At 43.3% G+C, this 13,567-nt stretch overlaps 1 protein-coding gene across 7 annotated transcripts in view; it reads left to right on the top strand.

Annotated features, from left to right (window-relative positions):
• The window catches only part of RAPH1 (Ras association (RalGDS/AF-6) and pleckstrin homology domains 1), a 209,885-nt gene extending 196,794 nt beyond the window's left edge, over positions 1–13,091 (top strand). For 4 of the 7 annotated variants that reach the window (XM_051623049.1, XM_051623051.1, XM_051623048.1 and 1 more), the window contains 2 exons: positions 1,169–1,311; positions 4,770–13,091. In XM_051623049.1, the coding sequence (XP_051479009.1) occupies positions 1,169–1,311; positions 4,770–6,746 (2,120 nt within the window). In that variant the 3' untranslated portion in view covers positions 6,747–13,091. Of the gene's footprint in view, positions 1–1,168; positions 2,960–3,267; positions 3,916–4,769 lie in introns of those variants that run through there. The other 3 variants (XM_051623053.1, XM_051623052.1, XM_051623054.1) reach the window with 3 other exon arrangements.
• Positions 13,092–13,567: the final 476 nt, after the last annotated feature.

The following is a 13,567-nucleotide window of genomic DNA, read 5'->3' as shown; positions in this document are numbered from 1 at the left end:
GTGTGCCTGTAATAATATGCTCCAGTTTACTTCTCAGCAGGACTGTGACTGTTTTTTTTATAACATAACATTTAAACATTTTTATAACAGTTTAAAAATTGATGAATGGTTTATATAGTCTCATTTCACTGAGACTGGCACTTCGCCAGATTATTCTGAACCCTCAGGGGCAAGTTTCATTACTGAAAACAGGCTGTAGTGGGAAAGTGTTTTGTTTGTTGCAGATGCAGGTCAGGAAGTAATGCTGCTGAATTGGAAAGGTTCAGAAAGTACCCTGTGAGAAGGAACGAGCTAAGCAAATTCAGCCTAACTGGGAAGGCAGTGTGTTTTTTTAACAGTGTGGTACAGGTTGCCAGGTGTGGTAGGTAGAAGGCAAAATACTAAAATTTGTAAATTCTCAGTTACTGACAATTTCTCCATCCAAGCTGAGTGTTTTTCAGATAAAGTTTCTCTTTTTTTTTTTGAGGAGCTGAGCCACAGCCCACCAGCCATGCATGTTCTGCTAGATACATGTCCAGCCTGTGCCTAGATGCTATTTTTGCCCAGGACAGCTTGAGACTACACAGAAAGCAGGTGCCTGGCTGGATAAATTGGACTGGCAGTGACTGTTGCTGTCTTTTCAAGATACCCTATGGACCCAGAGCATCATCTGTATTTCTTAGTAGCAGGATGCACATTGTTCTTTTTCTTCCCTTGAGGAATGGAGCAGACAGAAGCAGACTAATGCTTCAGCTAGCATTGGTCACTTGTCCTCAGCCTACAGCCAGTGTCTGTTTCTAAGGTTGTGCTGGGAAGGAGTGCTGCAGAGAGCAGGCTGCATGCATTTAATGAAATGGGGCCTTTCCCAAAGTGAAGGAGCTGTTGTTTGTTTCAGATCTTACACAACTGCAGTGCAGTGTTTTGCAGCATATCTGACATGCTGTCATCTTTGCGGAACTTCAGATTTGGTTAATACCAGGGGTCTGTTGCACTGTTATGTTTTCCAGACAGCAAAAGCCTGAATGGGAGATAGAGCTTATGCAGTAGTTAGTGGAAACAATGTCCTTTGATGGGATAACATGTTTAACAAGTGTGACCAATAAATGTCACACAAAGTTACATTATGAGCACACCAACTTTACTTTTAGATTCAGAAACATATGCTGTTTCTTAACTTTCTTCTAAACAGAATCTCAATCAAATCATTCTAATCAGTCTGACAGTGGAGTTTCTGATACCCAGCCCGCTGGACATGTCCGTTCCCAAAGTATTGTCAGCTTCATGTTCTCTGAAGCCTGGAAGCGAGGCACTCAACTGGAGGAATCCAGCAAGGTAACAAGAAGACTTTAGTTTGAGAACAGAGGCCCAAAAATGTGTATGAGACAGTGATATTTGGTATGTCCTGTTGTTACTAGAGAGTTTAACCCATTGAAGCCTGAGGTTCAAGTCTGTTGTGGTTTGGTTAGTTTATTGTCCAAGATACTTCCAAACACAACAGAATTGCTACTTAAGCTGGTTTATTGTCAGGCTCAAAGGAGCCTGCAGCGTCTGCCTAGCATGTATCTGACAGAGGTGAAGGAGTACTGCTATGAGAACTGTAATATTTTTGTTTTGTAAAATTTTGGGTTTAGTGTGAAAAATCTGTGAGCTCTGAGAGAAAAGTTTGAAGTTTACCACAGTGAAGTCACTTATCAAGTCCATAGTGCTTCTGGCAATTGCTCATCTAAGTAAACTCCAAGAATTTTTATGTTACCTGATTAAAGACATTTAAAAAATAAAATATTCAGACTGCTCTCTTTTGAGGGCCATGGATGTTTCAAGATTTCATCAGTTTTAATTCCTTTTTATGCTCAAATTCAAGAAAAGGTATATTTTTCTTCCTTGTGCATAACACGGGTGAATGGATTCCCCTAAAACTTCCAATTAATGCAAATTAAATGAACGATGTAAAGTTATAATTCAAAGCCATGTTAAAAAATTCTTAGTAAATTGGTGACAAATTTACCTTCAGTGAAATGACAGTACTGTTCTTCTCCTGTACAAGTCTGGTGCAAGGTACTTAAATAATGAATCAAACTGGCAATGTAAAATGTTAAACTGTGTGGCAAGAAACAAAAGTGTTGGAAAAATTGTCATTTACATTGAAGTGTACTTGCAGTGTTGGTGAGACGTGCTTTGGTGACAAATCTGGCTTAAGAAGGTCATATGGGCAGGTTGCTGCAAGCGGCAGTATTAATGGAGACTTGTCCAGTGTGTCCTTTCCCGTTCTGGAACAGCTCTTGCCCTTCTTGTCACCCCTGTCTCATCGCCCACAGCAAGCAGGGCAGAACAGAGTATGCTCTGGCTCAGCAGGGAGAGGACATTGAAGCTGGCCAGCCAGCCAGGATGTTGGACTGGTTGGCCAGTGGCTAACTGCTCATGTAAAAATGGTGAGTTGTCTGCTTTTCTCTCATTTATGAGGTACCAGTAACTTCACAACAGTTTCTTGAAGGTGAAAATATGACAGACTGCTAGAAATCTCAATATATTTTACTGAAACTTGCTAACCAATCCAAAAGTAGCTGGCATAGGAAAAGAAATGGCAAACAAAAAAAATAGCACAGTTTTGTTTTTTTTTTAAATATACTGTTTTTTTTAATAACACTTCTGAGAGCTCCAGATAGTAATGAAGATGCATGTTACAAATATGAATTGATAGTATGCAATAAGTAACTTTTCAAGATACATATAGGGTCATCACATGGTTAAAAGGACAAAAAAGGACAATGATCTGTTTCAAGGTTCTTCTATAATACAGCATCACTGAATATGTTTCTGGTTGTGGAGATTTAATTTGATCCTGTAGAGATGGGAGAGACTTTTCGCTGTCCTGAGTGTTTGATGTGCTCACTGTGAAAATGGCTGTCTTCAGTGGATAAGAGGAAGGTTCCTCTTTGTCTCAAATACATCTAAGATTAAAAAAAATCTGCCTTTCCCAAAATACAGGTAGTCTGTCCACTTCGTATTTTGAAAGATTGCTGTTTCCCCAAAGAATACTTTATTAATCCTTTCACATTCTTCACAGGTGGGCAATGAAGATCTCATTTTGCTTGTTAGAGATTTTGATTAGAGGGTATTTCAAATGGGATGCTACAACAGGCATCAAAATGTGTGCTCACTGTGTGTGCTTTAAGTGGCTAAGATTTTCCAAGGTCTTCCCATTCAGGGATAGCTTTCTTGTTGTGCCTTGGTCTCCCCCTTTCTGTTTTATGCAGCTTTTATTTTTCCTGTTGCCTTTTGCTGTCTCAGGTGTCAAAAGTGAAGCTCAGAACAGCTAAGGTCAGCACACCAGTGGTGCCTTATACAGGGCACGATTAAGGTCAGGTGGTGCTAATTGAAAATTAATTTGGGTGATTGGGAGAATGGTAATTTACAGACTAACACTTGCAAGAAAACATTATTTCTCTCCTGTTTTGTTATGTGAACACCATGATTTAGCTCCAGAACTGTTACACTCTTGCCTTCCAGACCTAATGTGACAGGTAGAGGCACACCCCATGTGTGTTGTAAATCACTGTTTGTTGTTTCTGACTCTAGTGCTTTTGGGTGTTCTTCTGCACATAGAGAAACTCTGTGCACCTGTGTTCAGAACACAGCAATATGCAAACCTGCTCATATAGTGCAAATGAGCGTAACTGGGCTAACTTATGTAAAAGTATCTACTAATGAAAATATATAGGTAGCCAGTGTGGTCAATTGCCATGTTGTGTTGCAATTCTAATGCATGTTTCTATACTGTGCACTGTGAAATTCACAACTTGGCTTGTAGCCAAAATACCTGTATTAGGAGGATGTTTATAAACTTGAGTAATGTAATTATATTTTTAATTTTCAACAGAAACGTAAGCTTACAATTTCAGAGAAAAAAATTAACTTGAGCAAACCCCAATGAGTAGACTAAAACATTACCTGCTGCCTTCCCATTGCTCCATCCCTTAGAGTCAGCCTTTCCCTGTCTTGCTGCTTAACATAATAGCTGCATGTACAGCTTTTCTTTCCCAAGCTAACTTTCTTCTGCCATTCTCTAAATATTTCTTTCTGGGGAAATTTTTCTAGGAAACCTCAGTTCTCTCTTTTTCCTCATTTTTTTCCTTGCCAGTTTAGAATTAACAGAGCATATGGAGTGGAAGGATCTCAGTAGTATTCCTGCATAGAGCTTGCTCTTATGTTTCAGAGCAGTTCAGGATTTCTGCATTTTGTAAGGCCTGTGCTAATCAACATAAAGGCTTGACACATCCTCTGGAGAGGCCATGTATGGCTTAACTCTAGTCTTACTGAGCTGAGATGTCCATGGCATCCCTTGGATCTGTCTGATGTCCTCTGTGATGACCCATGTTGCTCTGGGGAGTGTTCTCCTTGGGTCATTATACTTGTCCAGAGGAGCACCAGTGACTCTCATTGGGTACAGTTGCCTACCCCAAGAGGTGACCAGGCTGGTGTATTTTCATCCTGACATTCAACCTAGCCTGGAGTAGACCTGGCTCCATTGATTCTTGCCAGCTCCCCTCCCTGCCTGACTGGCCAGACTGCATGGTCCAGGCTTGTCAGTGTATGGAATTATCTTTTGCTGCATTGTTTCACTAATACTTCCTGCATGTTATAATATGCCACTTAATTTTTAATGGCAGGCACATTTAGATCTTGACTTTATAATCTCTTTGTCTCCTTCCCTCCCTCCCTCCCTCTCTCCCTCCCTCTCTCTTGTATCTTTTTCTCCCTTTCCACTTTCACTAAAAATCCCTTCCCAATAGGCCCGAATGGAGCCTGCAGGTCGGCCCTTCGTGTCTGTGCCACCTCCTGTATCCCCGCAGACAAAAGTGGCAACTCCCTACACAGCATCGCAGCCATCCCCCCCGTTGCCCCCACCGCCTCCCCCTCCCCTGCCCCCTCCACCCCCTCCTCCCCCACCCCCACCCCCACTCCCCAGCCAGGCTGCCCCATCTGCAGGCTCACCCGCCACCATGTTTGTCAAGTACAGCACCATCACTAGATTGCAGAATGCTGCCCAGCATGGTGGGCATTTTTCCAAAGTTCCTGTGGCACAGCAAGCCCCCCCAACCCCCCCACCCTCAGGAAAGCCTCAGATACTGGTGCCCCCGAACGGGGTCATGCCACCTCCCCCACCTCCCCCTCCTCCCCCCACACCAGGCTCAGCCATGGCACAGCTGAAGCCAGCACCTTGTGCCCCCTCTGTGCCACAGTTCACACCACCCCCTCCGCCACCCAAAATCCATCAGGTTCAACCAAATATAAGCCAGGCCACTGTCACTGCCACCCCTTCATTGCCACCTCCTCCTCCTCCTGTGCCTGCCCCACCACCACCCCAGGCACCCCCAAAGCCTGTCATGGCAACACTTCCTCTGCAGCCTAGTGGGAAGGCAGTGTCACCAGGGGTCACACATGTTCCCCCCCCAGTGCCAGCTCCCTTGCCTCTTGCAGTAAAGAAACAACCAAGTGTCACCTCTCCACAGGTGCCTCCACTGCCCCCAGCCCCTCCTGGCCCCATTCCCCCTCCAACATTCCCAAAGCAACAGAGTTTCTCTGTGAAGCCTCCTCCATCCCCTCAGTCCCCAGTGCCATCAGTGGTGAAACAGATAGTGAGCCAGTTCCCACCTCCTCCTACCCCATCTGCCACTGACCCCCAGCCTCTGAAACCCCTTCCACTGAGTGTGGCTCCACAGTCACCTCCAGCAGTCAAGGCAAAGCCCAAATGGCAGCCCACTTCTGCTCCCTCACCAGATTTCCCCCCTCCTCCACCTGAGAGCAGCTTAGCGTTTCCTCTTCCACCTCCTTCCCCAGCTTCCTCTGCAGGTTCTCCCCCTCCTGACAAATCAGGGTCTCCAGTCAAAAAGACCAGCAAGACATCAAGCCCTGGAGGAAAGAAACCACCTCCAACACCTCAGCGAAATTCCAGCATCAAGTCCACCAGCTCCACTGAGTACCATGAGTCCAAGAGACCTTCAGTGGATCGCCTTGTCAGCAAATTTGCACACCCACCAGAGCCGTCAGGATCCCCTTCCAAGGAGTCATCACCTCCTGCAGCCCCCCCAAAGCCAGGAAAGCTCAACCTTTCTGGGGTGAGCTTGCCCATTGTCCTTCCACAAGGAGGGATCCCGGCCAAGGCTTCTGCTCCAAGTGCATCTGGGAAGGAACCTGTGGTTGAATTCCCTTCACCACCATCCGATTCAGACTTTCCACCGCCACCACCTGAAATAGATCTTCCTCTCCCTCCAGTTGAGATCCCATCTGTGTTTTCAGATAGCACTTCCCCAAAAGTTGCTGTTGTCAGTCCTCAGCCTCAGGCATGGTCAAAACCATCTGTGAAAAAAGCCCCACCACCCACACGTCCAAAGCGGAACGACAGCACTCGACTGACGCAGGCGGAGGTTGCAGAGCCACCGGGGTCAGCTGCCTCTCAAGTGCCCACTTCACCAAAGTCCAGCCTTAGCGTTCAGCCAGGATTCCTGGCAGACCTCAACCGGACACTGCAGCGGAAATCCATCACACGGCATGGTTCCCTCTCCTCCGCACGGATGTCCAGAACAGAGCCCACAGCCACCATGGACGACATGGCCCTGCCTCCGCCTCCACCAGAGCTCCTGGCTGACCAGCCGAAGACGAGCAGCTTTGGGGGCAGTCACATATCTGGCTATGCAACGCTGCGGAGGGGGCCACCCCCCGCGCCTCCCAAAAGGGATCAGAACACCAAGCTGTCACGGGACTGGTAGTCAGTGCCTGGGGGCTCTTCGTGACTCATGGGCCACTGTGTGATCAGCCACCCTGTGACCTTTGAGAGAATGTGGGGACATGGATGATAGTTCCATCAAAAGAGGTGATCTCAAGGTGTAGCTAGGGCTAAACACAGACGTTCCCCTTTCGTGGCTAGGCCAAAAAAGTTGCAGGCTTGAAGGGTGTTGATATTTTCTTCAGAAAGGTGGGTAGAGAGGCATCGAGTTATCCTTTCCATTTATTTTGCCTGTCATATAGATTGGACCAAAAACCCATTTTCTTACTTTTTACACTTTTTCTGGGGGGCGGAGACAATTTTTTGTAGTGTCTGTCCATGTGAGACATGTTTGTGCATGTATTATAAGTGTAGGTAAATAATATATGGTGATATATTTCGTCGCAATTATAGAAGGTAACCAGAATGTTTTTGTAGAGCCGTATTTATTGTTTCAGTCACTATATTATCTGGAATCAGACTCTGTAACTAGTCAAATCTTACCACAAAAATGAAGACCTAAGAGGCACTTTAAAGAAAGGAAGAGAAACAAAACCCACAGACCTCTTTTGTGGTGGGTAAATGGTGCAGAGCTGAGGTGTTCTGCTAGTAACTGTACATTGTCCACTGATTGAAAAGTACAGATGCAACATACCAAAACATTCTGGTCATAATACTACTGAAAATGAGTTCTGAGGAAGAAAATAGATTTTATATATAGTGGGCTTCAGTGAAATATATTTATAGTATCAAGAGCCTCCCCCTCCCTTCCAAACAGTTGAAAAATACACACTGCGACAAATTATTTCAAAGTTATTTGTCCATGTAGTAAGTAGGATATATATTATTCCAATCCATTATGCATTCTGACTTTATATAGTAGGCTTGTTCATTTGTTCCTGTGGCTCAAGATGAATATATTTGTGTTAACCCCTTCTGAAAGCTGCCAGGACTCCTGCAGTCGATGCCAACCCACAAGGCTGACCCACGCTGATACTTCACTTGTACGTGTAATTCTTTCCCTGAGTGAACAGGTAGGTTTCTGTGGAGTGCATTATGTTCTCGCACAAGCATACACAGTGTACAGTCTCACCTTGTCTGTGCCTGATAAAAGATGTGTTATCTTTACAAAAAAAGTGTCTGAAAACATTTAAAGAAAGTATTGTTTGTAATTAATTAGAAACTTTCTAAAAGACAGAAGGGAGTGGTAATTTCAGGCCAAGCACAGTGGGATGTCTCTCTTTTCTTTGACCTACCAGAGGCTGTGACCAATGCATAAACAAATCACAAAGTTGCACTTCTGGCAGTCAAGGGAGAAGAAGGGGGAAAAAAACAAAGTTGAGAGGCAGTAACATTTGCAAATTCATTTAAAGACCCATTTGAGTAGGAAATAGTTGTATTTGCTCTGGGTTTTTTTGTTTGCCACAGTCAATCACTCGATCAAGTACTAGAGTCCTTTTTCTTGTACTTCAGTAGCTTGGTTGTACAGTCTTACCCACATATTCAGACATTGTGATAAGGTAGTGGAATCAGCGTAAGTGGTCTTATGGATCAGGCATGTTCATGACTGGGTAGTGGGACACAACCTTTGTAAAAAGTAACTGAAATAATTGGGCTGTACCTACCTTATCTTTGGTTGTTACAACTTCCCTCATCACCATGGGGATACTGTCAAGGCTCAGATGGCAAATGATTTTACTGCTTGTTTACCTTTTCTCCTAAAGAAAATTTTAACTGCTTTCCTTTATCTAAATAATCAGACAAAGCAAGTGACTTGACCTGACAGTATCCTCAGATGCAATCCTACTTTAGCGTGTAAAAAAGATGTTAACTAATCTTTCAATAGAGTAATTCAGGCTCATAGTTTTAAGAAATATTGTGACAGTGCCCCCTATTCCTTTTTTTTTTTATAAAGTGTTTTTTTAAAAAAAATCCAAATAACAAAATAGATGTTTTTGTGAATAATTTATGATAGGAAAAAACTTTGCTAATTAGAGGGGGAAAATGACACATCTATAATTATATAGTTTTAAATAAGTGCATCATGAAAAGAGAAACTTTAATGGTGCTGTCTCTGCTGACTTGTTTCGTATGATTTTTTTAAAAATTTTGTTTCAGCACCTCTGGAAATTGTTTTAATATTCAGATTAGTTTTTTTGAGCAATAAGAGTATATACCATTGTGTGCTTTTTAAAGCACTGCTATGGAAAGGCACTTTTTTGTATCTTCCAAATTGTTCACAAAGTTTTGTTTCTACTATTTTTGTGCTTACGAAGTGTCCTTAAAAGCATCTGCATTGTTGACTTTAAGCATGCTCAGTGTAGCTGGCAAATAACTTCACAGGAAGGTTGTTAAGCTACACTGCAATTCATGGGTGCTGTAATTTTCAACATTGGTCCTCCTGCTGCTTTGTACTGTTTGCAGCTCCTGGGCTCATACCCACCAGTGGAACAAAAAAGTTTGCAGATAGAGCCGTAACTCCCAGCTGTTACTCAGAATAGGTATGTGGACACATCCTCCTACTCGCTGGCAAGATGCATCTGGGCTAATGCAGCATATGCTCCCAGATGAGAGCAGTCAGGGAATTTTGCTTGCCCCATCTGTTTTTCTTTTCCCCCATGACATCTCCACTGGTGTGTGTCAGTTCCAGTACTTCTTTTGTTCATTCAGTGCGGGTACCTCTGGGCTTTGGACTCGGCAGAGTGATGTTTTGAGTGTAGCTTCTTGAGAGGCATTTGAGTGTTCTCATTTTCCTGTGTGTAAGTTCATTTACCCAGTGTCTCTCTCCCTAAACAATGGACTCATGCTTACTGCTGCAGGCTGTTACACAGCTTGCTGGGAGACACAAGTTTGGTTCTTAAGTTTGCAGCAAAAAGAATGAGTGTCAGCAAAGGTGGCACCCTGTATTCCTTCTTCTTACAACTTACTCTGAAGCCAGCAGGGATACAGAAATACAGTCAGTGGTGCAGCGTGCTTTCTCTCAGCTGAGCACTGAAATTTGGCTACAGTGTTTCAGACAATCTGGTTGCCTTTTCAGCTTATGAGACCCCTCACTGTAACTTACTTTTCCAGTGCATTTACTGTTTTTGTGACAGCAAATATTTATGCCTTATTTGCAAGTAAGTTATTTTCCCCTGTGTGCACTGGTCTCATAATTGCACCATTATGTTGATTTAAATCAGAAAACAAAGAGGCCAGATCTTGGATAAACAGAAAGAAGGTTCCTTCTACAAACATGGGCTGTAATCCTTTTGACTCTACTGAAATGAGGATGTGAGAGTTGAGCTTTCATGCTCTGGACACTTTGATCCTAAAATATTAAGAGAGTACAGGTGTAGTTGTGGTACATGATGAAGCGTATGGCATTGATGCTTGTTAAGGCTGGGTGATAGCCTGGCTGCTGCAGGGATAGCTGAGAGCACACAGCTGCATTTGTTAATCTGTTCCAGATCTGGTCTTAAATTTGCCCTCTGCCATACAGCAGTGACATCCACCTCTGTGAGCAGAGGGTCCCTCCTGTGCCTGTGGCATAGGTGTAAAAAGCAGGGAGCTAAGACTTCTCAGACAGTCTTTGTAATTCAGGTTTCGGTAAGTAGCTGTAGAAGGGAAAACTAGACTCTTATATTAGCACTAATCTTAGAAGAGAATTTATTTTACAAAAACATGTTTGAGGTGGATGTGCTGGCGGGTTGTTTAGTCTTTCAAAACGTGGTTGGGGGAGGAGGTTAGACACAAGTCTCTCAAAAAAATAATACTGTTATTTTCTATGGAAAACCCCTGCTTCACCCTGTGTAGTGATTTCCTCCTGCAGCAAACCGCCACTGCTTGCTCTGACTTGGTGCACAACCTCAAAGCCAAAGAGCTCCTCTCCTGAACTTACTTTGCAGTTTCCTGCAGGGCAACACAGACTGACACAACAGGGAGACAAAGTGAAGGTACCTTGATCACTTTGGTTTCAGGTCTGATGGGAGAGGCAGCAGTTTTTTCAGCAACTAGATTTTACGATTTTACTGTTCTGAATTTGCACATCTAAAGGTTTTCTAATTTCTTTTTTCTGTGCTCTTAGGCAACCAGGTAATTCAAATCAGCTCAGAGATAAAGTGTGGCCAGTTTTGTGCTGAGTTAAAATTATTTTTTCCACAGTTAAAGGAACCAAAACTGCCATTTCAGCAGAAGGGCAAAAGAGAAATATTCTGCTTATTACAGAAAACTGCATAGAGCTAAATTGTTTTACTTCAATCATAGCATTGCAGGTAAATTTCTTATGGAAAATAAGATTTTAAGTGTATCTTAATGCATTACATAAAACAGTCATTAATAGTCATGGTAAAATCTGTTGCGCTCCAGGAAAACAATATAAATTCCTGACAGAAGGTAGTGAGGACAGAGCTAGAGTGTGTGAGTTTGTTGGTCAGTTGTTGTTTTTTTCCTTTTTTCATTGTTCAGATGTAGATTGTGTACTTGTTCAAAGAGTGCTCCTTATGTGGAGGTGAGGGGAGTCTTTGGGGGAGGAGGTGTTTTCCCAAAGCCCATTTGTGGCTCCTGCTGTTTAGCTTTGTAGTCCTTCACACAATTGGGGCAGACTCCAAACCTGAAAGAATTTAACACTACAGGAGATTATTTCTCTTAGACTTTCTTGTAATGTAGTGGTGGATTTTAACCTTTTATTTTTTAATTAAAAGTTTGTCTGAAATTGAGTGATCCAGTGAGTCACAGGTTTTGTCTAGTTTTGAAAAACTGAAGACACTAAACTGCAAATGAGGTGACAAAACATGCTCATTCCTCACCATGTAAATTAAAGTAATTGCCACTAGCATGGGAAAAATAGTGATTTTGCATTGATGGCTGTTTGGGGCTCTGAGGCACTCAACAGGGCAAGGACTCAGTAGCTCTCTGTTCATCAGAAGTGTGTATCCTTGGTGAGGCGAGCTAGAGAAGTTGGAAGAACAGGAGGAACAGGAACTAGTGCTACATGCACAGTCCCCCACGGCAGGGATCTAGTGAGGGAAATGAGTGAGAAGGAACTTGAGTAACAGATTTTGGAACCCCTCCTTTTTTTAAATGCTTAATGGGGACATGGCTTTAGGAGACTTAGGAACTGAATCAACTGTTCTCTACAGTGGAGAATAATTTCCTCCCATCTTTCCCAAGATGCCAAAGATGCATTTGGAGCTAAATTCCAAGTACGCATGTGTGCTTGGACAAGCCTCTCCTGAGGCTTAAGTTCCCAGGAACTGAAGTGCTGCTGATCTGCAGCAGCTGTTAGGAAGAGAACAGGGCTGCCACTGTCGGGTGTCATGCAACTCTTGACTTGAACTGAGTGGGTACACATCTGCAGGGGGCAGGGACAAAGGACAGTTTAGCAAATGAATCTGCCCGAGGCTCCCTGCTGCCAATGTGGTGCAGTGCTATACAGGTTGAACTCGTAAAAGGAAAACTAACTTTTAAACCAACTGTTGTCACATGTTGTAATTGCAAATTTTAGGTCTCCTTCTAGTGGACTGCAATGGACCAGAATTTAAACTGGAGCAGGAGTTTGTTTTATGGCATACACTAAGTGTTAGCAGCCACTGGTGATACTCTGTATAGTACTGGGGATGCAAATATAAGAAAAAGAAGTGTCATTGCAATGATGATTTGTCTGTGCAGCAAAATTGTGCTGAGTGCTGTAAATACATTCATGTTTACTGCTTTAAAAAGAAAATTGCACATTTTATCTTTTAGTGGGATTGCCTCCCCTCCTCTTTCCTTTCCAAAAAAAAAAACAAAACAAAACAAATCAAAGCTCTTTTAGACTTGATACCTTCAGGTTGGGGGGAGCTTTGCCATATTATAAATATATATAAATATATGTATAAATATACTTTTTTAAGCATGGGAGAGGATGAAAGAAATACATTATAGAGTACCCAATATAGATCATTATACAATGGAATATGCACAATTCAATAAAGATGTAGTTAAATTTAATAATCTGTTTTAATCCTCTGTCTTGCCATTGTCCTTTTTCATGAGTTCAGAACCAACATTTTGTTCTCGGGTGTCACGGTTTAACGCTGGGCCAGCAATTAAACAAATGACAGATGCTCTCTATTAACCATTCTCTCACAGTAACTATAAACAGGGAGCATTATCAGTCCTAGAAGCAGACACTGAAAAACATGCTGTTCATTTCAGCAGTTGCAACTACTTACAGGAGACTTAACTGAAAAGTAAAATTACTAGAAAGAAAATTGGTTCTGTCCTGGCTCAAACCAGTGGTTCTCCTCTGTAGGGATCAGATACCTGATGGCCTACATGTTATCATAATCTATATGCTCACGTTCAATAAACTTACTTTTTTATTGTTCCTTTGCACAGTTCTTTCCAGTGGGTCAGAGCTGGCTGTACCAGTAACATGATGCACAGCAATTACAGGTCTAAAGAGGACCGTGTGTGAAGGCTCACCTTTTCCACCTGCCTCCTGCCTCAGGTGTGCAGAGTCCTGTACAGCTCTGCTCACGCAAGAACAGCTGATGGCTGGTAAGTGTTGCTGTGGCCCCTCTTTGGGATCCACTGTAGGGAATTCAGCTCTGTTCACCACCTCCTGGGGTATGCTCGCAGGCTGGGCCTGCATCAGTCACCAGCTTTCACAGCAGAGATTGGAGATGTTACAGTAGTGGCAATTGCAGGAAAGGAGCAGTCATACCAGAGTGAAGAGAGGAGCTGCTGAAGGCAGCAGGCTGGATGCCAAAGCCCCTACCTTGGCTGTGGTAAGTGCTGCGCTCAGAGCTCCTCGGGGACAGGGCTTCCGCATACACAAGCAACTCTCCCTTGTCCTCACTG

Source organism: Apus apus, chromosome 6 (genome assembly GCF_020740795.1).
Source record: "Apus apus isolate bApuApu2 chromosome 6, bApuApu2.pri.cur, whole genome shotgun sequence".
NCBI classification, from domain to species: domain Eukaryota; kingdom Metazoa; phylum Chordata; class Aves; order Apodiformes; family Apodidae; genus Apus; species Apus apus.
This window is presented reverse-complemented; position numbering and strand designations above follow the sequence as displayed.